This window comes from Rhinocladiella mackenziei (assembly GCF_000835555.1).
Source record: "Rhinocladiella mackenziei CBS 650.93 unplaced genomic scaffold supercont1.3, whole genome shotgun sequence".
Classification (NCBI taxonomy): Eukaryota; Fungi; Ascomycota; class Eurotiomycetes; order Chaetothyriales; family Herpotrichiellaceae; genus Rhinocladiella; species Rhinocladiella mackenziei.
Window position 1 is genome coordinate 3,945,569 of NW_013550602.1, and position 24,934 is coordinate 3,970,502.

General features: G+C 50.5%; 11 protein-coding genes across 11 annotated transcripts in view; 7 read left to right on the plus strand and 4 right to left on the minus strand.

Moving 5' to 3' along the window:
* Window positions 1–151: 151 nt before the first annotated feature.
* On the minus strand, window positions 152–1,681 carry Z518_04953 (fumarylacetoacetase; the record flags this gene model as incomplete). Its single annotated transcript, XM_013418659.1, has 5 exons — window positions 152–516; window positions 566–1,046; window positions 1,125–1,340; window positions 1,392–1,514; window positions 1,577–1,681. 5 exons carry the CDS (start codon window positions 1,679–1,681, stop codon window positions 152–154), a joined length of 1,290 nt encoding a protein of 429 aa, XP_013274113.1.
* A 410-nt stretch (window positions 1,682–2,091) lies between these two features.
* On the plus strand, window positions 2,092–3,953 carry Z518_04954 (uncharacterized protein; the record flags this gene model as incomplete). Its single annotated transcript, XM_013418660.1, has 4 exons — window positions 2,092–2,187; window positions 2,246–2,415; window positions 2,468–3,786; window positions 3,838–3,953. 4 exons carry the CDS (start codon window positions 2,092–2,094, stop codon window positions 3,951–3,953), a joined length of 1,701 nt encoding a protein of 566 aa, XP_013274114.1.
* A 674-nt stretch (window positions 3,954–4,627) lies between these two features.
* Window positions 4,628–5,165, plus strand: Z518_04955 (uncharacterized protein; the record flags this gene model as incomplete). The annotated part of the gene is made up of 2 exons (XM_013418661.1): window positions 4,628–4,819; window positions 4,887–5,165. 2 exons carry the CDS (start codon window positions 4,628–4,630, stop codon window positions 5,163–5,165), a joined length of 471 nt encoding a protein of 156 aa, XP_013274115.1.
* A 303-nt stretch (window positions 5,166–5,468) lies between these two features.
* Window positions 5,469–6,551, plus strand: Z518_04956 (uncharacterized protein; the record flags this gene model as incomplete). The annotated part of the gene is made up of 1 exon (XM_013418662.1): window positions 5,469–6,551. The coding sequence occupies one exon, from the start codon at window positions 5,469–5,471 to the stop codon at window positions 6,549–6,551; it is 1,083 nt and encodes a 360-aa protein (XP_013274116.1).
* Window positions 6,552–6,882: 331 nt separating this feature from the next.
* Window positions 6,883–8,589, minus strand: Z518_04957 (uncharacterized protein; the record flags this gene model as incomplete). The annotated part of the gene is made up of 5 exons (XM_013418663.1): window positions 6,883–7,617; window positions 7,674–7,822; window positions 7,889–7,998; window positions 8,055–8,251; window positions 8,305–8,589. The coding sequence occupies 5 exons, from the start codon at window positions 8,587–8,589 to the stop codon at window positions 6,883–6,885; spliced, it is 1,476 nt and encodes a 491-aa protein (XP_013274117.1).
* Window positions 8,590–9,118: 529 nt separating this feature from the next.
* Window positions 9,119–10,468, plus strand: Z518_04958 (uncharacterized protein; the record flags this gene model as incomplete). The annotated part of the gene is made up of 1 exon (XM_013418664.1): window positions 9,119–10,468. The coding sequence occupies one exon, from the start codon at window positions 9,119–9,121 to the stop codon at window positions 10,466–10,468; it is 1,350 nt and encodes a 449-aa protein (XP_013274118.1).
* Window positions 10,469–10,877: 409 nt separating this feature from the next.
* Window positions 10,878–12,059, plus strand: Z518_04959 (uncharacterized protein; the record flags this gene model as incomplete). The annotated part of the gene is made up of 1 exon (XM_013418665.1): window positions 10,878–12,059. One exon carries the CDS (start codon window positions 10,878–10,880, stop codon window positions 12,057–12,059), a length of 1,182 nt encoding a protein of 393 aa, XP_013274119.1.
* A 5,321-nt stretch (window positions 12,060–17,380) lies between these two features.
* On the minus strand, window positions 17,381–17,722 carry Z518_04960 (uncharacterized protein; the record flags this gene model as incomplete). Its single annotated transcript, XM_013418666.1, has 2 exons — window positions 17,381–17,418; window positions 17,467–17,722. The coding sequence occupies 2 exons, from the start codon at window positions 17,720–17,722 to the stop codon at window positions 17,381–17,383; spliced, it is 294 nt and encodes a 97-aa protein (XP_013274120.1).
* Window positions 17,723–20,486: 2,764 nt separating this feature from the next.
* Window positions 20,487–21,847, plus strand: Z518_04961 (uncharacterized protein; the record flags this gene model as incomplete). Its single annotated transcript, XM_013418667.1, has 3 exons — window positions 20,487–20,832; window positions 20,914–21,216; window positions 21,369–21,847. 3 exons carry the CDS (start codon window positions 20,487–20,489, stop codon window positions 21,845–21,847), a joined length of 1,128 nt encoding a protein of 375 aa, XP_013274121.1.
* Window positions 21,848–22,544: 697 nt separating this feature from the next.
* Window positions 22,545–23,147, plus strand: Z518_04962 (uncharacterized protein; the record flags this gene model as incomplete). The annotated part of the gene is made up of 2 exons (XM_013418668.1): window positions 22,545–22,790; window positions 22,854–23,147. 2 exons carry the CDS (start codon window positions 22,545–22,547, stop codon window positions 23,145–23,147), a joined length of 540 nt encoding a protein of 179 aa, XP_013274122.1.
* Window positions 23,148–24,612: 1,465 nt separating this feature from the next.
* The window catches only part of Z518_04963 (uncharacterized protein), a gene marked incomplete at both ends in the record, with an annotated part of 3,644 nt that continues 3,322 nt past the window's right edge, over window positions 24,613–24,934 (minus strand). The window contains one exon of the mRNA XM_013418669.1: window positions 24,613–24,925. Coding sequence (XP_013274123.1) covers window positions 24,613–24,925 — 313 coding nt within the window. The remainder of the gene's footprint in view (window positions 24,926–24,934) is intronic.

Consider the following 24,934-nt stretch of genomic DNA (forward strand, 5'->3'; position numbering starts at 1 on the left):
TAGGCTCTGATCGAGACATGAGGCAACATGTATAGCGCCGGACATCGATGAGGGAAGGTATCCTGTCGGCCTCACTTGCGCCAACATGTTCCTCCGAAATACGTATCCTCGACAACGGTATGGTGATGGAAATGATTACAAGATCATGTGTCTATGTCCAAGAAGATTTGGCAGATAGGACGAGATTCGTCACACCGCCGAAACCACCTTTACTGCCATCTTCTGTCCTGAACCAGCCTTCAATTGTGAAAGTATCCCCATCCTCGAGCCAGGACATCGGTTTTCCACCTACCTCCGGGAGCACATGGTTTTGGGCGAAAACTTCCAACAAACAACCGTATGTGCCTAGGCCCTTTTTCAGCTCCGGTGCAGGTGACGAAATGGTCCCACTGGCCACCAGATCGCCGGTATGGATGCCGTGACCGGCCGATGATTGATATGCTATCATTTGTGGAATGCTCCAGTAAGAATGGGTAAAATTCGAGCGTACTATCTCCACGGGGTCGCCGCCACCGCCTGCCAGTTCGTCAGCGTCAGATTGAGCAGGTAGTTAATTCAAACATACGGATGACGGTGGCATTAAATTCAATATCATATACGCCGTGGTCTTTCTCGTCAGCAACAAGCGCAGGATGAATTTTGGTTGAATTCGATGTCGGCGGCCCAGCTGTGCTACTTTTCAGCGCATCCACCGTTACCACCCACGGAGAGATTGTCGTGATGAACCCTTTGGAGTGCAATGGTCCGAGAGGTGGCATCTCATACTTTTGAATATCGCGAGCTGACCAGTCGTTGTGCAGGACGTACCCAAATATATGATCCGCGGCTGTCTTCGCGTCTACCGTCCCGCCGAAATCAATGGGTTTTGAAATGAAAGCTCCAAGCTCTATTTCGAAATCTAGCTGTTTGGATGGCTGAAAGGTGGGCCTGCTATCCCCCGGGCTCAGGTAAAATCCACAGGGTCGGCGAACGCCGGTTCTTGACACCATGATGGATGAAATCCGACCATTATATCCCATAGGATATTCAGTGAATGCCGAAGGTAGCTCGAGTCCTAACGGATGAAGAGACGACATTGTCGGTCAGCAATGAACCGGCACTCAAAAGGAAGCTGTTGAGGATACGTTCTGAGCATGAATGAGAGATGAGAAGGAATCCGTGTAGTCCGTGATTATCATAGGCAGATGCATCTGGACGTGGTCCATCGGGACAAAAGCCTTCTCATTCAGATCCGAGTCCGTGAAAAGCAAGGACTTCGAGTTGAACAGGTTCTGGATAATGGTAGATCGGATCCATCTCCTTTCCTCGGCCGGCAGGGCCGCGAACGAATTGAGAACCGGCTATATCTTGGTCAATGAGGGCTGTCCAAAAGAGCTGCTGGGTCCTGGTACCTCAAGAAAAATATCTTCCCATGGCATCAAAGTCTCAGACTCAGCAGCAAATATGCCATGCTTTGCTAATTCAGCAAGCTCGAGGACGAACTCGCCGATAGCGGCCCCGGCTCGAGGTTTCGACTGAACATGAATAATTCCATCAGCACTGACGGAAGACTTCAGATAATACTGGAAGAACTAACTCCGAGACCAACATCTGGCGAGGTACTGAAAATCCCAAAAGGAATGTTATACAACCCGAAGGGACTGTCCTTCGGAATCGTTATGGGGAAGGAAACAACGACCATGATGACAGAAACACCTCTTTTTCTTTTCTTCCAATTGCTCCACGTATTTGTTCAATCGATCCGGCCTCTACTTGTATAATGGTCTAGTATTGTACGATCTTCGGACCGACGTGTGAAGAGCCATCCGAGTGAACCTCTACCTCGGCACGTGCGTTGAGCAGGGATTTCAGGACAGCTATCGGTCCTCGGAAGAGGCTCCTTTAGCATCTGGCGTCCTTGGAGCGCTGGGCCAGGGCAGCTGTTAACCCGGGGTTAAATTCGGGACGGCGTGGAATCTCGGGGTAGTTCTAGCCTTGCAAAAAAAGTATACATTAATCAGGCGACCACCATTGAGGCAGCAGATCTCAGCTGAAAAGAGACCATCGGACGTCCATATCTTCCTTTCCACAACTACTTCTTCACTAGCCAAGATGGGAAACCCCAACAGTACGCATATCGAGGCCGCTGTTGATCAACAGCCCTCACCAACTTACTGGAATCATCTTAAGACACTAGTCTTGGTTGTGGTATAGCAAATCCCCTTCCATTCGCACAAGGTCGGTACTGATCCCAAAAAATTCGCAGGCTGTTTCCAGCATCTACTTTTGTCAGATGACCTTGTTGGTTGGTGGCGGCCTCCTCGCTCGGGACATTGCTGCTGTTGTCGGCGGAGCCTCGCTTACAGCATGGCCTACCGCGGTTCTTGGTATCATGGTCGCCGCACTGAGCCCCCCTGCATCCCAGGTTGCCGATTAGTAAGTAAGTCGAGCCTGTACTGGACACGTAGCAAGCTGACTGGTCATCAAGCTGGGGGCGGAAGCACCTCTTGGTCGTCTTTACCGGCTTTGGATGTGTCGGTGCCATCATTGTCTCCAGATCAAACTCGATGGGAATGGCCATAGCCGGATTTACGATTGGCGGTCTGTCCTGCGTCGCTCAGCCGCTCCTCCATGCGGTTGTGTCAGAAGTTCTACCGCGAAAGTATCGATCCTGGGCTCAAGCCAGCGTCAACGTGTCGGTTTGCCTTGGGGCCATATGTGGACTTCTGGTCGGAGGTGCTCTGACCCAGGCCCATCCCGGGCGATTTCGAACCTATTTTTACATATCAGCTAGTGTCTATGCAGCATCGAGCATAGCATGTGCCTTGCTATACAATCCACCTCCACGAGAAACCCAGATTGCGAGTTTTCGGAGCAAACTTCGACAGCTCGACTGGATCGGATACGGTATGGTGGCATCGGGAGTGTCCTTGCTGTGCATCGGTCTCTCCTGGGCTGAAAACCCATATCCATGGAAAAGCTCTCACGTACTGGCTCCATTCTTGGTCGGCGTCGTCATTCTTGTCGCCCTTATAGTGTATGAGTGGAAGTTTAGGAAGGATGGGCTCTTCCATCATAGCTTGTTCCGCCACCGAAATTTTCCGATTGCGCTGGCATGCATCTATATCGAAGGACACGGTGCATTCGCGGCCAATTACTTTGTGCCATTCCAACTCAGTACAGGGTATCCTTCGATGGGCTCTTTCCGGGTGGGGCTGTGCTATGCCGTCTCATATTTCGCATTCATCCTCTTCGCGCTGACGGCGGGGCTGTTCATTTGGAAAACAAAATCAGTCCGAATCCCAACAATGTCCGGGTTTCTAGGATTCTTGCTGTTCTTCATCCTCGCAGCGACCTCCACAACATCCACCCCTGAGGCTAACTTTTGGGGTTACATGGTCGTTTTGGGAGCAGGTCTCGGACTGCTTCTCACCACCTTGGTTGTTGCAGCGCAATTTTCGACTCCGCCGGGGCTTATTGCAATCACATCTGGTCTGGTGCTCGCGGTGAGAAGTTTGGGTGCTTCCACCGGCTTAGTTATCTTCCAAGCCGTCTTCAGCGCTGGGTTTTCGAAGAACCTGGCCCCGAAGATAGCCGCGGCGACCCTATCGCTGGGGATGCCGGAAACTTCTTTAGCACCCTTGATTGGAGGCTTGACATCGGGTGACACAGCGGCAGTGGCGAAGATTCCGGGAGTGACTCCTGAAATAATCGCGGCGGCAGGTTTGGCCTTACAAGAAACGTACCATCTTGCTTTCAGCTACGTCTGGGCCGCTGCAGCATCGTTCACGTTCCTCGCTTTCGTTGGTAAGGAATTTTCTTCCCGTCACACTTCTTCCACATACTAACGCACAGCAGGGGCAGGCTTTCTTAGAGATCCCAAGGACGAGTTCACGTCGACCATCGATGCGCCTCTCGATATTGTCGATATCTCTCCAGGGGAGAGGGCGGTAGAGAAGGCTGTCGCACAATAAATATTGTCCCAGGATGGTGCGTGGGAACTGGAGGAGCGGATTAAATCCTATTTCATAACTGGTCATGAAATTCTCCGCAAAAGATTTGGTTTCTTCACCGCCTCTGCTCGATTTTTTCCAATGCCGTATACCGCGAACCTGTTCTTCCATATGAACGAGCGGGGTTTCTCCTGGAGGTGTAGTCGTTTCGTCGTTGTCGATGTACATGTACGCGTCGAGATTATCCACTGCCACTGCGGTTCCTCAGCTCAGATAGTCCGGCTCGAGGTTTTGCTATACCATTTCTGTATATCCGTGGAAAATCCATTCTGGGTCAGAACCATGCTCAGAATTAGTTAAGTCGCCTTGCTCTGGATCTGTATGTCAGAGAACCGGTAACAGTTAAAGATGAGTAAGAGATTGGCTGCTGGTAAGCGAGATGACCAGGCTCTCACCCAAGGGTTTCAGGTTCATAGATGGACTCTGTTAAAGCAGCAACCCATGAAGTGCACCTTGCCGCTTTTGACGATCTTTGCTGCAACCTCGTCAACTTTTTTTCTCACCTTTCCAGATATCAGTCACAATATTCTCTCTTAATTGCGCAACCTAATCATCGAGGAATGAGTTGAACGAGTAGCGGGAATAGTCTGATTCGTATCAAAGGAGCATGACGTTTCAGTCTCTCCAAATTCACTATGTCTGTCGTCCTCTCCCTCTTCCATGCTGCTCAAGCATGTGCCAGCGTCGGTACCGGCCTCCTCTCCGCCATGGCCATCTACAATCTCAAACAACGTGAAGGTCAAGCTGAGACTGCGGCGCAATGGTCCAATATGGCTGCACATCAACTCCACAAGACCAGGACAACTCAAACCATTGGAGCTCTCGCTGTAAGTTATTGGTTTCAAATCCCCGAGGACGCCTGCTTCACCTCAATGGGTTAATACAAGTGGCTAGACGGTTTCCTCTTTGGTCTCATCTGTGATCCTCGCCATCGGTCCGTCATCCGATCGGAGCAAGTGGCCATTCATGCTCAGCCTGACGAATGCGATTGGTATCGCTCTGACATACAAACACCTTCGTAATTTCTGGCGCAACAAGGCCAAAGCGCTTTATCTGTCGGACTACAATGAAGGCATCACAGCTTCGAATCAGATGCGACAGGTACTCGGGGTGTTGGCCGTCAGCTGGGCAGTTGTGACGGTGATGTACCTTTGGCAATTGACTCTGAACTGACGAACGCGGAATGAATCGAGATAAGCTTTGTCAGGATTATGAGATACCATCCGACATTTCGGAACCTAAACGCCGTGAAATGGGAGAAGAGATTGCGGGTATTGCAGTGCCTCTGCCGGCAATGCCCCACGAAAAGGCCTCCATCAACATGCCCATTTCCGATGCGGGGTCCCTTGCAAGTCGTGTTCTCCCGGTCTCGATTCTGCCGACTCAGTCATCTTATAATTTCTTTCGCATCCCGAATTTTCGAATTGAGCAAAATAACCAACTCACCCTCCGCGGCACACATTCAAACCTCCCAATATGGAACCGTTCGAGTACAACGCGAACCCGGGCCGCGTGGTCTTTGGTCCAGGTAGCATCCAAAAACTGCCGGATGAGATCCGACGACTGGGTTTCAAATCGCCTCTTCTTCTGTCGACACCTCAACAAGTCCGTGAAGTAGAACATCTCGCAAAGATCCTGACCTCGGCCTCCATCGACCCTGCTGGCGTATACAGCAATGCGACCATGCACACTCCCTCCCACATCACCGAAGAAGCCATGTCTTTTATTCACTCGAAATCCGCAGACTGCGTTGTTTCAATAGGAGGTGGTTCGACAACCGGACTGGGAAAAGCCATATCAGTCCGAACTGGTCTACATCATATCTGCATCCCCACCACATATGCTGGTAGTGAGATGACGCCTATCCTGGGAGAAACACAGGACGGCCGCAAGACCACTCGGACAGATCCCCAAATCCTTCCTGGCACGGTCATATACGACGTCGACCTGACCATGACGCTGCCCATCTCTTTGAGCGCCACGTCAGGTGTCAACGCCATCGCCCACGCTGTCGAAGCATTGTATGCGAAGAACAAAAACCCCATCATATCACTTCTCGCGCTTGAAGGCACCAAAGCCCTCGCCGAATCTCTTCCCGAAATTATCCAAAATTCCCAATCTCAACCAGCGCGCGAGAAAGCCCAGTACGGCGCATGGCTATGCGGTGTCTGCCTCGGATCCTCCTCCATGGCCCTGCACCATAAACTATGTCACACACTCGGCGGCTCCTTCAATCTACCGCATGCTGAGACACATACGATCGTGCTCCCGCACGCTCTTTCGTACAACGCGCCCGCTATCCCGGACGCCATGGCCAAACTGGCCTCTGTACTTCCCGGAAGTGACGGTGACGCCACTAAGGGCTTGAACGTCCTCCTGGAGAGACTCCAGGTCAAACGCGCGTTGAAGGACTTTGGCATGAAGGAGGAAGACATCGACAAAGCCGCCGAGATCGCCGTGAGTAATCAATACCCGAATCCAAGAAAGGTTGAGAAAGAGCCGATTCGGGAATTGATTCGGCGAGCGTGGGCTGGTGAACCAGCTAGGGCTGATTTATAGTGTTTTTTGTTTGGGGGGGAGGGGGGGGGTTAAGTCTAGGTTGCCAAAACTCGGTTGACAAGCCGCCGCTCTCTGATGAAGTGATTTAAATATATACCAAAAGGGCAGCCAGGGTTCAGACGGTCCATTGTCAAATGTCAAGAATGTGAATACCGCCTTTGCCTTGTTTGCCCTTTCTTCCATGATTCCTGTCTTCCTTGCCTGTCAATTCATCCCCGGTTGCTATCGACATTCTATTTCCAATCCAGATCGTCTCAAATCAGATCCAGCCTTTTATGTTTATGTTTTATGCCGAAAACGGTTTTAATATTTATACAACAACCGATGGCTTCTATTCCTCTTCCCCGTGCTCATCACAGCGGGCGTTTTTCACCAACTTCTCCCGCTCCGGCACCCACCGGCTCACGACAGTAAAACCAGCCGCCAATGCGATCATCAGGACCCAGATCAAGTGGCCGCCCCCGATCCTACTGCGGACGCTCGTGGCGAAGAGACTTGCGAACAAGGCTGGTGAAAACGCTCTGATGCCGCTGACCAGGGTAAGTGCGACGGCGTTGAGGGTTCCTAGCACTTCGGGCCCCGGACTCACGTCGTTAAGCACGAGCTGGATCGCCGTGAACGCCATGCTGACGCCGCTACCCACACAGAGGCTGACGGGGGCAATGGCCCAGAACGCCGCAGTCCAGTGGTTACGCAGGAGGATGTTGCATAGCGGTAGGACGGCAAAGAAGAACGGATACGCTGTGGCGCAGAGACGCATCACGCCCGCGGTGCCCATGCGTGCTTGGAGCCAGGGGAACGCGATGAGGAGCCATAGCGCCTGACTTAGGCCGCCGATGCCCATGAACACAGAGATCTGCAAGGGGCTGAAGCCGTAGCCGCCTAGCTTGATGGGCGTAAAAAAAAAGACGGGTGCAATGGCCGTATACGCGAACGCCAGAAGCATCACGTGCGCGTAGATGTAGAGTGTTATTGGGATGTTGGGGGCGCGTAGGAGTTCGAGGGTCGTCATGCGTGGTTGCGAGTCAGAGGAATCGGAGAATGATCTCGATTTCCGGACAAGCGTCTATGATTAAATGGTTCTGGTCAGTTTCCGGGCGAGTTGGGCATGGGTTCATATACTTCTTCAATCCATATCGCGCTTGTGATTGTAGCAATCGCTCCAATGGAACCCGTCACGAACGTGGGAAGTGCGTAAGGGTGGTCGTGGAAGAACTTGATGTGGCCCAACACCGATGGGTATTCTGTTGCTGGGTTCGCGAGTGCGCCTCCTGGACAAGAGAGTCAAACTCACAGTAGTCATATCGCAAGGAGTAAATACGAAGGAGCACACCTACCGAGGATAGGGCCCAGAAAGATACCCAGGTTACCAGTAAACGCGAAGAAACTGAATGCTCGAGCTTGGGTCTTTTGTGTACTGTTCTCGGTGATCATTGTTCGGATGGTTCTGGATTCCTCGAGCGTAAGTCGTGGACCTTGAGAGAAGCGTGAAAAAGAGCGTACACGACAGTCCCAGCGAACAGGCCGGCAAAACATCGGAACAAAATCATTTGCCATATCGATTTGCTCAGACCAAAGACGGCCGTTGCAACCGCCACACCGGCCAGTGAGGAGACCAGGACCGGTTTTCTTCCCCAGTGATCCGCTGCCTTGCCCCAAGGGATCATGAGCAGCATTTGGGTTAATGAGAATAGTGATTCCTTGAGATTGCGTGTGAGAGATGTGCTTTGAATAGATAAAGCAGGTGACTCACGATTAAGCCGCTGTAGAATCCGACATCGGTCTCCGCGACTTCGCCCGTGTCCCAGATCATCTGGTTAACAAAGGGAAAGATACAGAAGAATGCAATAGGTTCAACCAGGCGAGCAAAACAGAGGAAAAAGATCTGCTGTTTGGGTAACGGCTTGTCCTCGTCGATAGTCTTATTGCTGGGGCCATTCTCCTGGTCCTGAGAAGCAGTGGGGACGACAAGCAATGCCGTCGTCTCATCGTCGACTTGAGCGTCGGCGTGATCTTCTGTGGAGTTGGTGGCAGTCATGATGGACGTTTAGGTTCTAGAAGAATAGAATCGCAGTCATGAAACTCAGAGAGCTTGGAGGAATCAGTCACTCAAAGCAGCGCTGTATCGTAAGTTTTGAAAACGTCGATGAAGGGAGTAGCTCGTTGTACTTTGGTCGATGTTATTAGATGAAGGCACATCAATCCAATTCAAGGATGAAATTCGTCAAATATACAGTGTAATTTTTACAGGTAGTGATGGAAAGTATATCTGTCTTCCTCGGGCTCGATGTTTTAAAAGCGCGCCCAGAATGATTGGTGTACCTGAGGGAAAGCCATCTTCCAGGCTTCTTCTACGTCGCCTAAAAAACCCGCGATCTTGGCCGTCCGGCAGCCCCTGGATGCCCCGAAGAAATTCACGTAGCCGCCCAAATTATACTTTATGACCCTTGCAACCTCGAGATCTCGGCTGCTTCAAACCCGGGTCACCACAACCGCCAGCTTTTCCCCCCCAATAAACAACCCCCAACAACACCTGTGCATGTCCTATCCCTGATCTTCATTCCGTCATGTTCGACATCATCTGCACTTTGCCTCTACAATCCGACGTCTTTGCCCAAGTTATCCATCCCTCCGAGCCTCTATTTACAGTCGGCTTATCTTCAGGGCATGTGCACACATACAAACTCCCCTCCGACTCTGATGTCGTCGAGGATACCTCTGAAGGCAGCTCCTCTTCACCACCGAAAACCTCAAATCTGATCAACGGTTCTGGATCAACCCCCATTTTACCATCCCTTCGCCGGTCATCGACAGGAAGCGTCTCGGAAAGTGGGTTAGGATCAATAAATACACTTTGGACCACGAGAAGACACAAGGGCTCATGTCGATGTCTTGCTTTCAGTCATGATGGAGAAACATGCTACTCGGCCGGGACTGATGGTTTGGTAAAGGCCTTCACCACGGACACGGGAAGAGTCATCAGCAAGATAGCAATTCCGCCATCCATTGAAGAGGAAGAAGTTGATGGACCTACGGTATTACGCGCTCTATCACCGCAAGCGCTTCTGCTTGGCACAGACTCGGGGAAGCTGTATCTGCAAGACTTGAGGCAAGGGGGGAAAGAGATCGCGTCCAGTGCTAGTCAGACGTGGACTCCTCACGGCGACGAACATGTCAATGCACTGGTGCCTTTGCCCGTCGGTGAAACTAGTACCAGCGGATTTCCCAAGCAATGGGTCAGCGTGGGCGGCACCACACTTGCAGTGACTGATCTTCGCAAAGGGACGATGGTGACAAGTGAGGACCAGGAAATTGAATTGACCAGCATAGCTGTGGTTCAGGGTCTCCAAAAGGGCGGCACCAGTGTCGGTGAGAAAGTCCTGGTGGGTCAAAGCGACGGCGTTGTAAGTCTGTGGGAAAAAGGTGTCTGGGACGATCTTGATGAACGGATCGTAGTCGATCGAGGAGGACTAGCAGTGGAGAGCTTGGCCGAAGTCCCGTTCGGCTCTTTCCGGGGCAAGTTGAAGATGAACGAAAAAATCGTGGCTGCGGGCTTGGAAGACGGAAGAGTTCGATTCATTCGTCTGGGCCGCAATGGGGTTTTGGCCGACGCGGATGCCAAGCACGACGATATCGATGGAGTGGTGGGCCTCGGATTCGATGTGGAGGGTCGCATGATCAGCGGGGGAGGCCAAACCGTCAAAGTGTGGACAGAAGCCAAAGGTTTGCCCGGTGGGGGACGAAGTGGAATTTCGAAACACGATCTGTCTTCTTCCGACGACGACGGCGGTGAAGAATCTGATAGGGAAGACGACGGCGACGACGAAGAGCAGAGCACAAAGCCAAAACGAAAAAAGCGAAAGAGGAACAAGGGAAAAGACAAATCGGGTGGGAAGGCGTTGGACTTCTCCCTATGATCATTCGGATGACCAAAAAGAAGACCCATGCTGTTTTCAAAATAATGCGGAAAAATACCCTCTGTATATATATTATTTTGAGAGAAGGCAGGATACATCTGAGCGGATCAATGTTCGTTGAACAATGAGATGATGTCCCGCGCATTGGAACAGATCAAATCCTGTTTCAATCAGCTACCAAATATTAATAATGATTATCCTGGGAACAACCAAGAGGAGTTCGATGTTGTCTTCCTGACGAGGCTGAGAACGGAGAGGCTGGCCTCGGAGAACAGCGAAGTGATACGCCGTACGAAAGGGCCGAGGCAGCGAAATTCAAACTTTTTCTGATTCGTCGTCAGGAATTTAGATAAGAACGAGCTTCTTCCGAAACGTTCTTGTTCCCTCATCCAGTGACTGACAATCCAGCATGGCATCCAAGTCAAGCCTTTTCCCCAGTGGATGGGAATGGAGATTCGTCCTCACTGGAACTTGTTTTTTTGCTGCAGGAGTCCTGGCCCGAAGCATCGTCAGCAAATCCAAAGCTTACATCCAACGCTCTCCACGGGCGACACTCCTGCCAACCTTGTCCGAAAGTGAGAAGGCCCAGCTTCCATATCCTCCAGATGTGTTACCTGGGGTGAGAGATGTCGATACACCCTTTGGGTCGATACGGGTGTACGAGTTTGGTCCAGAAGACGGTCGAAAGGTGTTGTTGGTGCACGGGATCAGTACGCCGGCAATTGCATTGGGCGCCGTCGCCCACGCTCTGGCGGACAATGGGTGTCGTGTGATGCTTTTCGACCTGTTTGGACGAGGCTACTCCGACAATCCTGGGGATCTGAAACATGACATTAGACTTTTCACCACCCAAATCCTGCTGGCACTGGCTTCGTCCCCTTTGTCATGGACAGGATCAAGCTCGGGGAAATTTTCTATGATCGGCTACTCTTTGGGAGGTGGGATTGCTGCGACTTTCGCCTCTTACTTTCCGAACCTGGTGGACTCTCTGATTCTCTTTGCTCCCGCGGGACTCTTGCGGCCTCATCACATCAGCAAAACCAGCCACATTATATATTCGGAGGGAATCATCCCTGAGTCGATACTCCAGACCCTGGTCCAAAGACGCCTTCGCACTCCGATGGCCGCTCCATTGAAAGGAGCGGAGAAGAATAAGATAGTGGACGCCACTGAAGCCGTGCAGGCCGAAGTCAACCTGGAATCCAATCCGCCCGCTGTTTTGTCCAAAACACGACCACACGTGACGGTCGAAAAGACGGTGATCGACCAGCTGGACAACCATGTCGGATTTGTGCCTGCATTCATGTCCAGTATTCGATACGGCCCTGTACGAGATCAACACGATCGATGGCGCATAATTGGGAACCGATTGACGCGGGAAAACAACGAGAAAAACACTCAGAAGAAGGTTCTTATTGTCTGCGGCGCGAATGATCCTATCATCGTCAGGCAAGAGATTGAAGAGGATGCGAAAGAGGTCCTTTTGGGGAATGCCGAGTTTGTGGTCTTCGAAGCCGGGCACGAAGTACCCATCAGCAAGAGCGAACAAGTGGTTGCAAGTATCATGGATTTTTGGAAACGAACGGACTGAACAACGAGCAAAATCCTCGTGTACCACGTTGAAGGCGTTTTGTACAACTCCATAGATGGCAGTCAAAGAGGGAGATGAGGGTGTGACAATAGTAGAGGCTAGGTCTAGACGGTGGATAGAATGGTGGTGATAAGACATAGATGGATGGGATTTGAGAAGAAAGATAGCTACCACGCTTGGTTCCATCCTACCAAACCAGAATTAATAACCAGTTCCTCTTGAAGTATTCCCTACGCCATGAGAAAGGGGGTTGTTCCGGCAGTGAGGCTACGAGGCTGCCAGCTCAATGGGCGGAATCAAATTTCCGTCTCCGCAGCAATGAAACTGGGGGGTCTTCTTGGGTAGGGTGCCCCGGCCGGGAGGAAGTTGTTTTTTCCTTGGCAGTACTTTTTCTTCCCCCATTGAAACCGAAGGTCGACAGTCATCCTCCTCATTACTTCGCTCTCTTAATCATCCACTCTTATCCAATCAGCAAGGCTCGATACTTCTGCGCTTCCTCAATGATATTTACATCCGTCAATTCATCCATGCTTTTTACCAGAGCCATCATCCTATCACGATCTGCTCTGCCGCGCCCGCCTGTTTTCAATTCCCTTTTTCCCATCCCGTCTCCTCGGATTACTCGACTGTCAGTCCCTCGGCCCAGCAAGATGAAGTCCATCACGTTCTGTCCACCGTAGAGGAATTGGTTGAGCATGCCGCTCTCTTGTCGTCCGCGGATGTCACGTCCTTCAGAGCCGACTTTCTCGATCCTGGGCTTGATCAGCGATCCCCCTTTTCGCCTCTCACGTCCGTACCTGAGTGTCCCAGCCATCGGTCACTGATATCTCAAAGAAGATTGTTCAAGCCAACTTGACTCAAGTCTAGGCACTGATTGTTGTGTCATGCCAGGCATGTTACAACAGATCCATTCTACTTGAAATCTTCTAAGAGCCCTAGGCACATTTATAGGATTTGGCAAGACAGGCAATCCTGCCTTTTTTTTTGCGTCCGTCATGCACTATCAAGTAGCATTTGCTTCCCTTGGGGACCTTTTTGGTGCTTTACGGTGGTCTATTTGTGGGATCGCTTATTGTGTCTGGCCTGGAGGGCAGTGAAACGTGAATCACCCCCACGCTAGGTGGGCGGAAGCCTCGTCGCTCAGAAGGCTGATTTTGTGCCAACGTAATGACGGGGCTCTATCGATTCATGATTCGTCCTCTTTCGGCCGGCGCCATATAATTGAGGCGGTCCTGGACCTAAAGTCAGGCGACGACCGCGAAGACGTGCCGGGGAACTCGTCCCGATCACTTAGCGCATCTTCTCCATTCCATTGAAAAAAGGACAGTTCAAGAGGTTACCACTCCAAAAGGAAAAAAAAACAACAAGTCCTTTGCATGAAGATGACCTCTACTGATCAGCCAATTGGTTGGCTAATGGACTTCGAGTGGCTTTGAACCAATTTCTCTGACACTAAAGCTTTATGACGCTGCGACGGAATTGCTTGGGACTGCGTGGTTTGCGACTCTGACAACGATCCATGCTGCATTTCATGACGAGTCCCTTGAGAACCTTTGTCGGAGAGCCTGTCTGCGCCGTCCAACACAGATCAAGAGGCCGTCTTGTCACAGGCAAGCTCCTCGAATTCCATCAAACCTCGCTGAAGTTCAAGTGCTCGAGGATTGGCCCAGAAACACCCCACCCGTCCCCCGGATTCTCCAGCTGGGCCACATATCATATAAATCGGGCGTTCTGCAAAAGCCCGATTTCTTCCGGTTAGGCCTATTCAGGAACGGGGTTGGCAGGTTCCGTAAGTGACCAGCTCCTATATCAGGCAACAAGCTGAATGGGAGTCGAGCATTATGACGATGACGGTGACGCAAAGCAATACCCGTCCAGAATATGGGAGAAAATAACAGACACTGCTACGTCGCGCCACTGACACACTGAGGCCACGTGGATAAATCCGAGATTGGTTACACGGCAAGTTATCCGCCTCGATGCCCAATACAAACATGCTTGGGTTCGGCATTGCGGCCCGGCCGCAATTATCCCGAACCAAGATTCGCCGACATGTGCCGCCCATTCTACCGTCGACTTATTATTCGGTGAGAACGTTGCACCACACTCTTCAGCTTGAACATTCCAACCTAATGGTCGAACTGATTCCGGAACATGGGCGGTGTAACCACCAGCGGGTTCCAAGATATCCTAGTTCGGTGGTGTCCCTTCACTGTATCCATCCTGACTGCTTCGCGGATGACTTTCTCGATCGTCGGATGGCTTGTTGGCCGGGATCAACGGCAACCAAGATTGATACTGAGGAGCAGACGTTAACACCCCAGTCGATCGCTGCCGCAGGTTAGATCTTTCCAGGCTGTTTCCGTTCTAAACGGAGTTACATTCTTGATCCCATCTTGCGCTGCGCAGAATCTCCGGGTCAGTCATTCTGGGTCAAGTCTCTGCACGTTTTTGTCCTTTGGTCCGTTCCGATTCTGTTTGGTGTACCAGCGGAGCTTCGAAGATTTCGACCGTGGTGGGAGGCCAGTCGATCAACAAAAGTGTCCTGGGTGAACAGGAAGGCATGAAGCATGTCCCCTTTTGACACCTGACCCAGGCTCATCTTTCTGGAACACAAGTCAGATTGAACATCAATAAGTATTCGTCGGAACGGCAGCTTGCCACATACTTTGTCCACCAGAGTGAGCTCACCAAAAGGTCCTCTTCAATGAAATGAGGGCGGCAAAATCACGATCCGCACGACCTCCTTTGTCCGCGGATAAGGTTCAATCGTTTGAGATATCAGTGTGCCTCGAAGTCAGGAGACTGATTTTTGTGGCCGGAAGGGGACCCAACGCGATTGAAGACGGGGTTGGCAATGTTACACGAAAGATCAGTACCACCGGTCAACCCGTGGCTCTCACTGACACGGGAGATTCTGACTCCTGAGATCCTTTGGGTTCCCATCTGTGCTGGAGCCGGCAGATTGAGCTGCCATCAAGGGGGTGAACCATGATTATGTGACTGTTTTAAGTCTCCAGTGGATCTGCACGGCACGCCGTCTTGATCCTGGAAGCTGGGATACCGGATGGAACGATGAGGCTGACAGAATTAGTGCACCTATGTAGGATCGCCGCGTGGTGTCCTCCCTGTTGAACTCGTATTCCTATCACGACTGACTAGCTCGATACCAAGTCATACCAGTCGGAACAGAGTACACACTACGCTGTCAAGAAATAACTACTGGATGAGAAGATATTCTGTTAGACGGTTGAAAAGCGCGTGCGATGGCCTCGCAGGCGATGCAACCCTACGCACTAGTTGTTCTCGACTCATAATCGAAGAGCAGGCGTTGCCGGACTTACATTCCCGTGTCATTATACTTTGGGACTGGCAAAGCTTTACTCGCTTCAGGCCGGGCTATATTGAGAAACAAATACCGGATTCCTGGAATTTTCTAGCATGAGCCAAAAGATTCCTTCCTTCGGAACACGCATTTTCAGCCTCGCGACGGTGACTCTGGATGACACAACCGGCTCATGCGGCTAGACTTGTCTCACTCCCTGATCCACGGATATGGGTCACACACCGGCAACGACGGAGAATTAATAGTGAGCTTGTCCAAGCCGAGGATGCGAGATGCCGCCAGACTTGCCTTGATGCAACCTGTAGCGCTGGCGGAATGGGTCGGTCCTTGACGCGGTCTCAAGACCGGAACCAGGTTACTCAGTGGTTGGCCACGAACTTCTCCCTAGTAATACGAGGCAAAGTGTCTAAGGAGGTCGGGAGCTCAGTGTCTTACCCCCTAGGGCGTGATGGCGAATCTCCCACTCTTTTCATCATATCAGTGAGTTGATGCTTAATAATTTAACTTCGGTTGTGGGGCGTGTGCTTTTGTGTACAAGATCAGCGACCGGGGACAGAGGCTCTGAGGTCATATTCGCCTGGCCAGACGGTGTAATTTGCAGGGTCGGTTCGAGTTGGCGCTTCAGAGTGCATTTGGAAAAAATTTGCGCACGACATCTAAAGTGAGGACGAAGGCTGAGATACCGAGTCGCAGCAACTGCAAACCCCGTCTTGGCGCACGGCTCGGTGCCTTACAAACCTGGACTTCTGTCCTGTGAACGCCCAGTAATAAAGCTGACTCGATTGTGAAGAGAAGTCGTAAGAGACTACCTACAGCGATCACCAACCTATCTGCCTCGGTAACACAAGTTCGGAGTTCTCGTGACAAAGCACTGCGACAGCGTGGTGCTCTTTGTACTGAGTTTGGTGCTCCTGAGATCATTGGGGAGGGATTCATGCACGTCAATGCGGACACCGGTTTGAAACTTTGAGAACCAGTGGAGGAGAAGAATTCGTCCGATCTTTTAGAAGTGCAAGTGCGATCCAGTGATGAGCTTTGGCGAGATGCTCCTTGGGGGCTGTCGACTCCTAAGCGCCTGGATAACCCCCGGCTTATCTTTGTCTGGGCTCCTTATCCCAAAGTAGGGTGGACACATCCCCAACCCCTCAGAGACAGGGATTTAGGGGGCCGACAGCCTCACGTTCACATGCCTTGACAAAAGTTCCCAGTGTGATCCGTTTTTGAAGTCACGTGACGCCAAAGGAACATCATAACGAGTCCGATATTGCTTCTGCGGAAAAGTGTCTCAGACAATTCGCGGGATCGATGAATTTTGTCGAACCGGTTAGCTGCTTGTGCAGCATATGATCAGAATATGATACTGAACGGTATTTGAACGGCCTGTTTCGCTGCTACGACGCTCCCAAACCCAAGTCGGACCCCTGTCTCAGTATCCATTAAACTAAGATCCAAATCACAACCAGATACGCGTCCGCAACACTTGAAGAAATTTTTCGGCCCGAGATCATCCGTTCCATCTTCCGGCTATATTACGAGTTTCCCAGCCTCATGGCAACGTCTTGTGGATTTTAATTTGACAGAGCGAACTTCAACAATCGTCATCTTGCTATTGCCGCCCCAAGTTTCCTCAAAGAATGAGCTGGAAACCGGAAGTAAAAGAGAAGCTACAGATTGCCTTCATGAAAAATTGGTGCACGTCATGCATTAACAAGAGTAATGCGGGCCGATTCCCTCGACAAGCTACACTTGGGAGAAATGGTACCCATGGAAAAGAATGCCCCAAACTCAAAATTCAGCATCGTCGGATTCGCCCGACCAATTTCAATATTCCTCCAAACGATCCTGAATAAGAAAGGCAAGCAAGGCGCAATTAATTCATTAAGACATCTCAAGAAAAGTCACTGTTGATATGGTCCACCACGTCGAGTCTCTGCTGCACGGCTCTTGCCATGCTCTTGCCATGCCGTCAGCAAGGTCAGAGTTGGGAGTAAGAGCTGGTACCGTCCTTGAGGTCTGACGCCGGTTAGCACTGTTCACTTCCTTGAACAAGGAGGCTTTTACTTTGCTGATCCTCTCTGGCTTCGCCGAGGAAGATAGGATTCGTCATAGCGTCTAACTCCTTTTCAAGCTTGCGCACAATTTCATCGCAGCCTTTCTTACGATGCTTCTGATCATGCTCATTTTCCTTGCTCTCTTTTGGGTTCTTGTCGCTTTTTAGGCAATCAACGTTCTCTTCAGTGAGACGATCGACGATGTTGTGGGGCTGATAAAGGTAAGAGTCAAGCATCTCAGCCTTACAGTCCTTTTCCTCGTTCATGACGATAATGATGATGTACGGAGAAGGAGAGAAAATGCCTGTTGACTTGGTCCATGTCAGTTCAGCAACGGCAGCCGGTCCAGCGCTATCCTAACCTTCAAACTCCGTCTTTGTGAACTTATGAATGCCTATGCGAAAGAGGACTCTCGAACGATATGGCCGGTCAGGTTGAACCGCTTGGGATCCTTCCTTTCCCCTTTATTCGACTGGCAGATGGCTAAAGGTGGCACGGGAAGGAGTTGAAAGGCGCCGGCGTCGGTTTGGACTGGTGAGTTTTGTCAAGGTATCACAACGCACACGAGAGAAAGGTGCAAAGCTAAAGGGGAAGAAAGGAACAGGAGGAGGATATGTACTACAGATAACATCGGTTCGCCGGCAAAGAGGGGGCAAGGATCGTAGACATGGAGCACGAATGGAGAGATAGGACGACTGATTCACAATCCATTGGCGTCTTAAACAGGGACCTTGACCAGAACTAAATGGACATGGTGATAATTCGGACGGTCGGGAATGACAGATGAACTGGCTCTTGCAGGCCCGATAGATGCGATCATGGTCGGTATATGTGAGGGCACTCTCCAGAGATTGGCTACAATACTCCGCGAGAATAGTATGAGCCAGCCAGTCATCCTCATTCCCGATGGGCGTCAGAGTGCTATCGGCTACTCCCTCGGGCTGGACAGCCTTGCCATTGGCCACCGGGGGGAGTAGAGACGTGGATTTGGGTCATTCTCATGCGAGGACGGGCCGGCCCAGCCTGACGCTTCTGGTGGATTTCGAAACAAATAGATAACCCATTCACATCCTCATGTTGGGCTCGTGTTCGGTACGAATTACTGCCACAATACTAGTAGTATAAGGATATCGAGGTGGCTGGTATCCGGCTGATAATCACGAGTCCTGTAACTTGACACGCGTCGCTAGATATTTGCTTTATCCTCAACTGTTGGCAGACGCAAGTCTATAGTTTTACCTAGCATTGGGACCCCAGGCGCCTAAAGTTATGGATCCGATCTTCTAGAACGTTGCGGGTTGGCCTCCGACCCTTATTCTCACCCTCTCCGTCCCCATTCTCATTCCCTCCCCCTCAACTTTACACCACTTGTGACTCCACCACGGTAAACGAGTGGATTCTCATCTTATCGTCCCATATCTCGCAAATTGGAGCTCTTGTTAATACCGACAACGCCAGATTTCAAGAATTCCTGTGGAGCCATCTGTCGATTTGCCGCTTGAAGAAATGGCAGGGAATTAAATGCCCGTCTTGATACAAACGCAGGATCTCGAGTTCCCAGAAGGTTGCGAATTCGTCATGATAAGTGGGACAATTTTACTGAGCTAGCCCTGTTGTTGCTGCCTAAGCGCAGTGACCTCTTGAGTGACCAGCAACAATTTCCCGAATTCCGGGTTTGTCTAGCTCGCATCTATTGTCGACGTAATACCCATCGCTCTTGCGAAGGCATTTCCTTCCAGAAATGACCTAGTGCTTCCACACCCTGCAATTGAGCCTGGGGTCTGAGATACTGAGACAAGAGAGCTAATTTGAGAGAAAATTCGCCATCCAGGCTCTTGGCATAGTATTGCCAAGACACTTCCGAGTCCTACACAGGGACCACCGAAGATTTGCCAAGAACTGTGCCCTTGCAGAACCAAAAAAGCTTCGCTCGACACCACAATGAGCATCTCGATCCGACCGTGTTTGATTTTCTTCTTTCTAGCTTGAGAGGCGCAGCAGAAGGCGGGTTAAGATTCGATTATTTGCTTTCTTCTTCTGGCTTGGGTTACAGGTCTGACCTCGAACAATTAGTACCGTGATATCAACCACATTGTCACGGGACCATGTGCCAAGGATTACGGCACAGGACACCGTGATCAACATCGTCTACACGTGATCCATAGACTGGATCCGATCAGGGCGGATGCCATGGATTGGATCCGATGTGGAATGCAAAAGATTACGTAATACTCGGATTATAAATTTTCCGGGTTACATCGGGTTGGCCACGTGACACGAAAGGCCCGGGGGTTGGCCCATGGACTGGATCCGATGGGGCCAGCCAATCAGAGCAAAGGAAGTGGTGGTTGTCGGATTATAGATTTTCCGGATCCCGCACGTACATGTCGACTTTTACTACAGCAACGAGAGGAACTAGATTAGGAATAGTGCCTTGGCGAAAGGGTATGATGGTCGACTGTCTTGATACGCAAGGGGATGGCTTCCATAACAGGTCCCGTCCAACCCCTCTAAAACCGCCTTCAATGCAACTCGAATTAATCTCCACCCCACTTCGATGCAAGGGGTCCGGCCACTTTGCCATTCTAAGTCAAGAGCCTTTCATTCCACTCGCCAATCACATAAGAGGCTTTTTGTACGATAGTATCATAATTACCATCGAATACACGAAATGTTTACGAAACTCTAGCCAAATTCTGAAGCCACATAAAGCAGCAGCAGAATTCTATTTGTGGCAATAGTGGGTACGCTACGACCCCCTCCTTTGGTCCACTCATTCGACATGACGTTGCACTTTAGTCGGGATCTTTAATTATGGCTTAAGTCAAGACCGCCTGCGTCATCGAAGAATTGTCCTATCAATCATCAATGTCTACCATGAACACATTTTCATATCGATAATCCAAGCCGCGCAATATTGTGTAAACCTACTTGTCTGATTCTGCCTCCTCTCCTTCCCTTCGATAACTTTAGCAGTGATTGAGCGGCCGACCTCAAGAATCCTCCTGCCTACTCCATAAATCGCGCACGATGGAAGCTCTGTCGATGACGGCCGGCATTATTGTTGTTCTGCAGCTCACATCAGCCCTCACAAGCTACATCAACGATTCCAAAAATGCGACGAAAGATAAGGCTCTGCTGGCGATTGAAGCCAATAATCTCTACGGTCTGTTGACCATGCTCCGCTTTCGAGTAGAAGAAGCCCGATCCAACGATCCATGGTTTAATCAAGTGAAGTTATTGGGATTCAAAATGGCCCGCTGGACCCAGTCCAAAACCTTTCTTGAGACAATCGTGAGCAAATTATCATCATCCAAGAAAAGAGACCGGATCAAGTCAGCACTACTATGGAAATTCACCAAGCAAGAGGTGGAAAGTGCATTATCTCGAATAGAGCCCAGGCAGCATCAGCAGATGGTCATGAGAGGGTGGTGAATTATATTACTTGATGCCGGAGCGGATGCCAATGCTCAAAGAGGATACCATGGCACTGCACTCCAGGCAGCATCAGCAGATGGCCATGGGACGGTGGTGAAGATGTTACTGGATGCCGGAGCGGATGTCAGTGCTTATGGTGGCCGTGCCGGATGGTACGGCAGTACGCCGCAGGCCCCAGACGCCGAGGCCAACGATGGTCGGACGCCGCTATCATGGGCCGCAGGGAACGGGCACGAGGCGGTGGTAAAGCTGCCGCTCACCAAAGATGGCATTGACCCTAACTCTAAGGACAACCTCTTCCATCTGACGCCGCTCTCTTGGGGTATAAAGAATCGACACGCGGCAGTAATACGATTATTTCTGGAGAGAGGAAATCGCATCGACGGCCCATCACACTTGGAAACTGCTCTGACTAAATACTACACCGAAATTGTTGAGCTATTGCTTGCAAGGCATTTTGACTGGGTATCTAAGGGAAATTCGAATGGCTTCTTTACCTCAATGAAGCTGGATTCGAAGTTTCAGATATCATTCCGCTGCTTCTTGAAGCAATGGATAAGAGTCCCTGGATCGCTTTTGAACAACCAAATGCCAACGTGTCCAACGTTCAAGCCAGTATCAATTTTCATCAGCATTCGTGTGCGCACAAGGAAAAACCAATCGACGTCGTCAATGATCCACTGTCCGATCCAGTTGCATTCCACCTCAAACGAGATCCAAGGCAAAGAAGTGTGGCTGCGTTTTGTGGCTTTGCTGGAGTGTTCCCCCCTTTAAAAGATCAGGATGATATCGGGCATGCGACCTTCCAAGGAATGAAGGTGTTATTAACTTCAGCCAGGAAGGCCAGTTGGAGGATTGCGCGAACCGTAATCTATTTCACTGATCTAGAAGACACTGGATCTGTGAAATGGGGACTAAATAGAAGGGTTACGATATATGCGTTTTCAGCTTGATTGGATAAATATTGCCTAATGCTGGCGAGCGCTGATTGGACAGAATCCAAATAAATCCAACATCATGATTGGATTGGATTGGATTTGGATTTATCTGGATATGGCTTATCTATTTGCAAGCCTGTTTTCAACATCAACGCCGTCCCTGCGCTCTAGTTTCGTGCGATTCGTCCACCAGCACCTGTTTCCAGAACTCTGAATCAGCATAAGTACGGGAAGAACCTGCGCTACGTAGGAATCTTTGGAGATATCGTGATAATGGGGAGATGGCGGAACGACACGGGTGGTCATTACTGTCTTGGCCCTCCCAAATCGGCGTCCAGGTTGTCAGCGATCGAATCCTAGAATTCGCGCTTCCAGTTTGAGGTCAGGCTCGCCGGCGCGACAACTAAGATTGGCCCCGGATATCCTCCAACTCATTCGTGAAAGCGTTGTTGACACAAGCGCATTTGGATTGGCTATTGGACTATTATGTCCTGAAGGCCCCTACGTCCCGAAGGTTATTATATTCTGTAGGTCACTATATCCTGACAGTCAATGGGCCCTGAAGGCTAATATGGAGGGGCCGAAGCGAGGGGCCGGCGTCTAGCTAATCAATGGATGGACATCGTCTGCCTGCAGCATTCTTCCTGCAACATTCTTCCTGCAGCATTCTTTCAAGAGTGTCGATTTTGGAAAAGTGTTCACTTCAATGACTATGTCACAAAATTACACAGCACGCTCCCAGATTATCGATTCTTCTATTCAGCCTGTTGACACGTCGGTCGATGTTTCCATTTACAGCCTCAAGGCGGAAACCGAGGTCGTTGCAACGTTGCTCAAGAATGTTGAAACGGAGACCGAGACCGTCAGGATTCCTGTCAATGGCGTCAATTCGCGGCCGGATACTGCCAAAATCATCTCTGAGCCGCCTAAAACCTTGTTCGAGAGCATTGAGTCGCTGGTCAAGATTGATACGATCGACTGCACCAATACGTTGATCGAGATTATTGATATTCTGCCTTAGTTCAGTAACGATCGGATCAAGGGTGTTGAGTCGCTGGCCGAGATTGTTAAGATCTCGGTCAATTGCGTCGAGACGGCGTTGGAAGCTGTCAGACCCGTCTCTGAGCCCGCTGAGATTCTGCTCGAGGGTATGAAATTGTTGACTGAGATTGTTAGGATTTCGATCAATGATATCAAGGCGGTGGCTGAGATTATTGATATTTTGGCTAAGGCTATTGGGATTTCGATCAACCGCATCAAGGCGTTGGCTAAGCTCATCGAGACTTTCCCGAAAACCCTCAAGACGGCGGTTTAGGTCGTTAGCAAATACTGTCAGCCTAACACGTTAACGTTGATTAATGCGCCCTAAATGCAACGAAGGACTTCTAACATTTCTGACATACTGTAATCTCAATGGTATGCCCCGACAATGATGAATGTCTCTTTATAATATCAAACAGTTTCCCGTCACGTCTTACATTAATTTGACTGTTCCACAAATTTCCTGAAGAAACATCTTCCAATTCAAAGAGTCGAGATGCTGTTCCATAACACCTTGCAGCCCAGATCCATGCGGCTCTCCAGACCATCATGGGGCATTTTGGACGAAACGAGTTCAATGCACGGCATCTGCACATGCCCGCATATCGACGTTCCTCCAACTTACCCAAGGAGGGAATGACCAATCCATTGGCTCCAATCGTGGTTCAGCTGCATGCATGCTGTTGTGCCACCCGACAGGGCTACAACGTCTGGCGAACGCTCCGTTGACACGTTGCATAGCAAGATAGTCTCTTCTAAACAATGTTCTTTGCTCCTCGGCAAATTTCATGGGTCAATTTTCACCTAATATGTTGGCAAACACTCAGGCACAAATGCACGGTTTGCGATAAGCGCTTTAGAAGACTAAGTACAAAGGCTTGCAAAACCGGATTCTACCTGTGGAACAATTGGTGACTTATCGTTCGCAACAGACCGACTCATTCGGCAACACTCGCCAACTAGGCTACATCACTATTGACAGGCGGCAGCGTTGACGTACACTGCGTAGACAGATATATAGATGGGCTCTGTCCTGCACTCATTGGAAGAGCCAGAGTGCTCCTTCAATTCAAGTTGCACAAGAAGTTCGACACTACCCTAAAAATATTCTCGGGAATAGATAAACTCAGCACCAAATTCAGCTATTATGTTATGGTACTGTACGTATGATTCCTTGGCTCCACCGCACAAACGTAGGTACCTGCTCCATCCTTCATGAAAAATAGTCTTGCAGTTGCAAAACCTCGTCGTCGACCCTATCTGTATAGAAATCCTTGGTGTTTATAGCCTCAACCGCATCAATATGTCCTCTCTTCAAGCCCACGGCTGGTGTGCGCCTCCACATTCCCCCGAACATGTCCGCCTCGTCCTGAAGAGAGTCGTCAATTCCTATCCGCCTGAGTGGTTCGAGGAACCTATTACAGGAGAGGGTTTTAGCTCCGTCGAGGAGTGCCAGAGCCGTTTAACTGCGTACTCTCTGTCTCAGGGGTTCAACGTTGTGATATTGCATTCCATGCAAAGGCTACATGGTCCACGGATTGGATCCGATGGCGGTGGTATATCATGGGATCCGATCTAAGCACCATCTAGATATCGACGCCGGCACCATATACTGTCCCCAGCCCTGCTCGGCCACATGGTCCACAGACTGGATCCGATGGCGGTGCCATATTCTCCAAAAGTACGCCTAAGTACTGGTGGCTCCTTTCACAAGCAGGGCGTTTCACCATAGATGTCGATTACTTCACGCTTGTCCCTATTCCAAGCTGTCGTGTAACAACGGCGTACGGTCGTCTTTGTCCTGCCCCTCGATGTTCCCACCCTTGGCCATAAAGTAATTCCACGACCCTATCGCGTTGCCCTTCAGCCGCCCATAGTGAGGCTGTCTTGCCGTCGTTGTCGGTAGCCTCGATGTTGGCGCCCTTGTCCAACAGCAGCCGCTCAATTGTCTCGCTCCCATTTATAGCTGCCCATAGTAGTGCTGTCTTGCCGTCGTTGTCGGTGGCCTCGATGTTGGCGCCCTTGTCCACCAACAGCCGCACAATTGTCTCGCTCCAATTT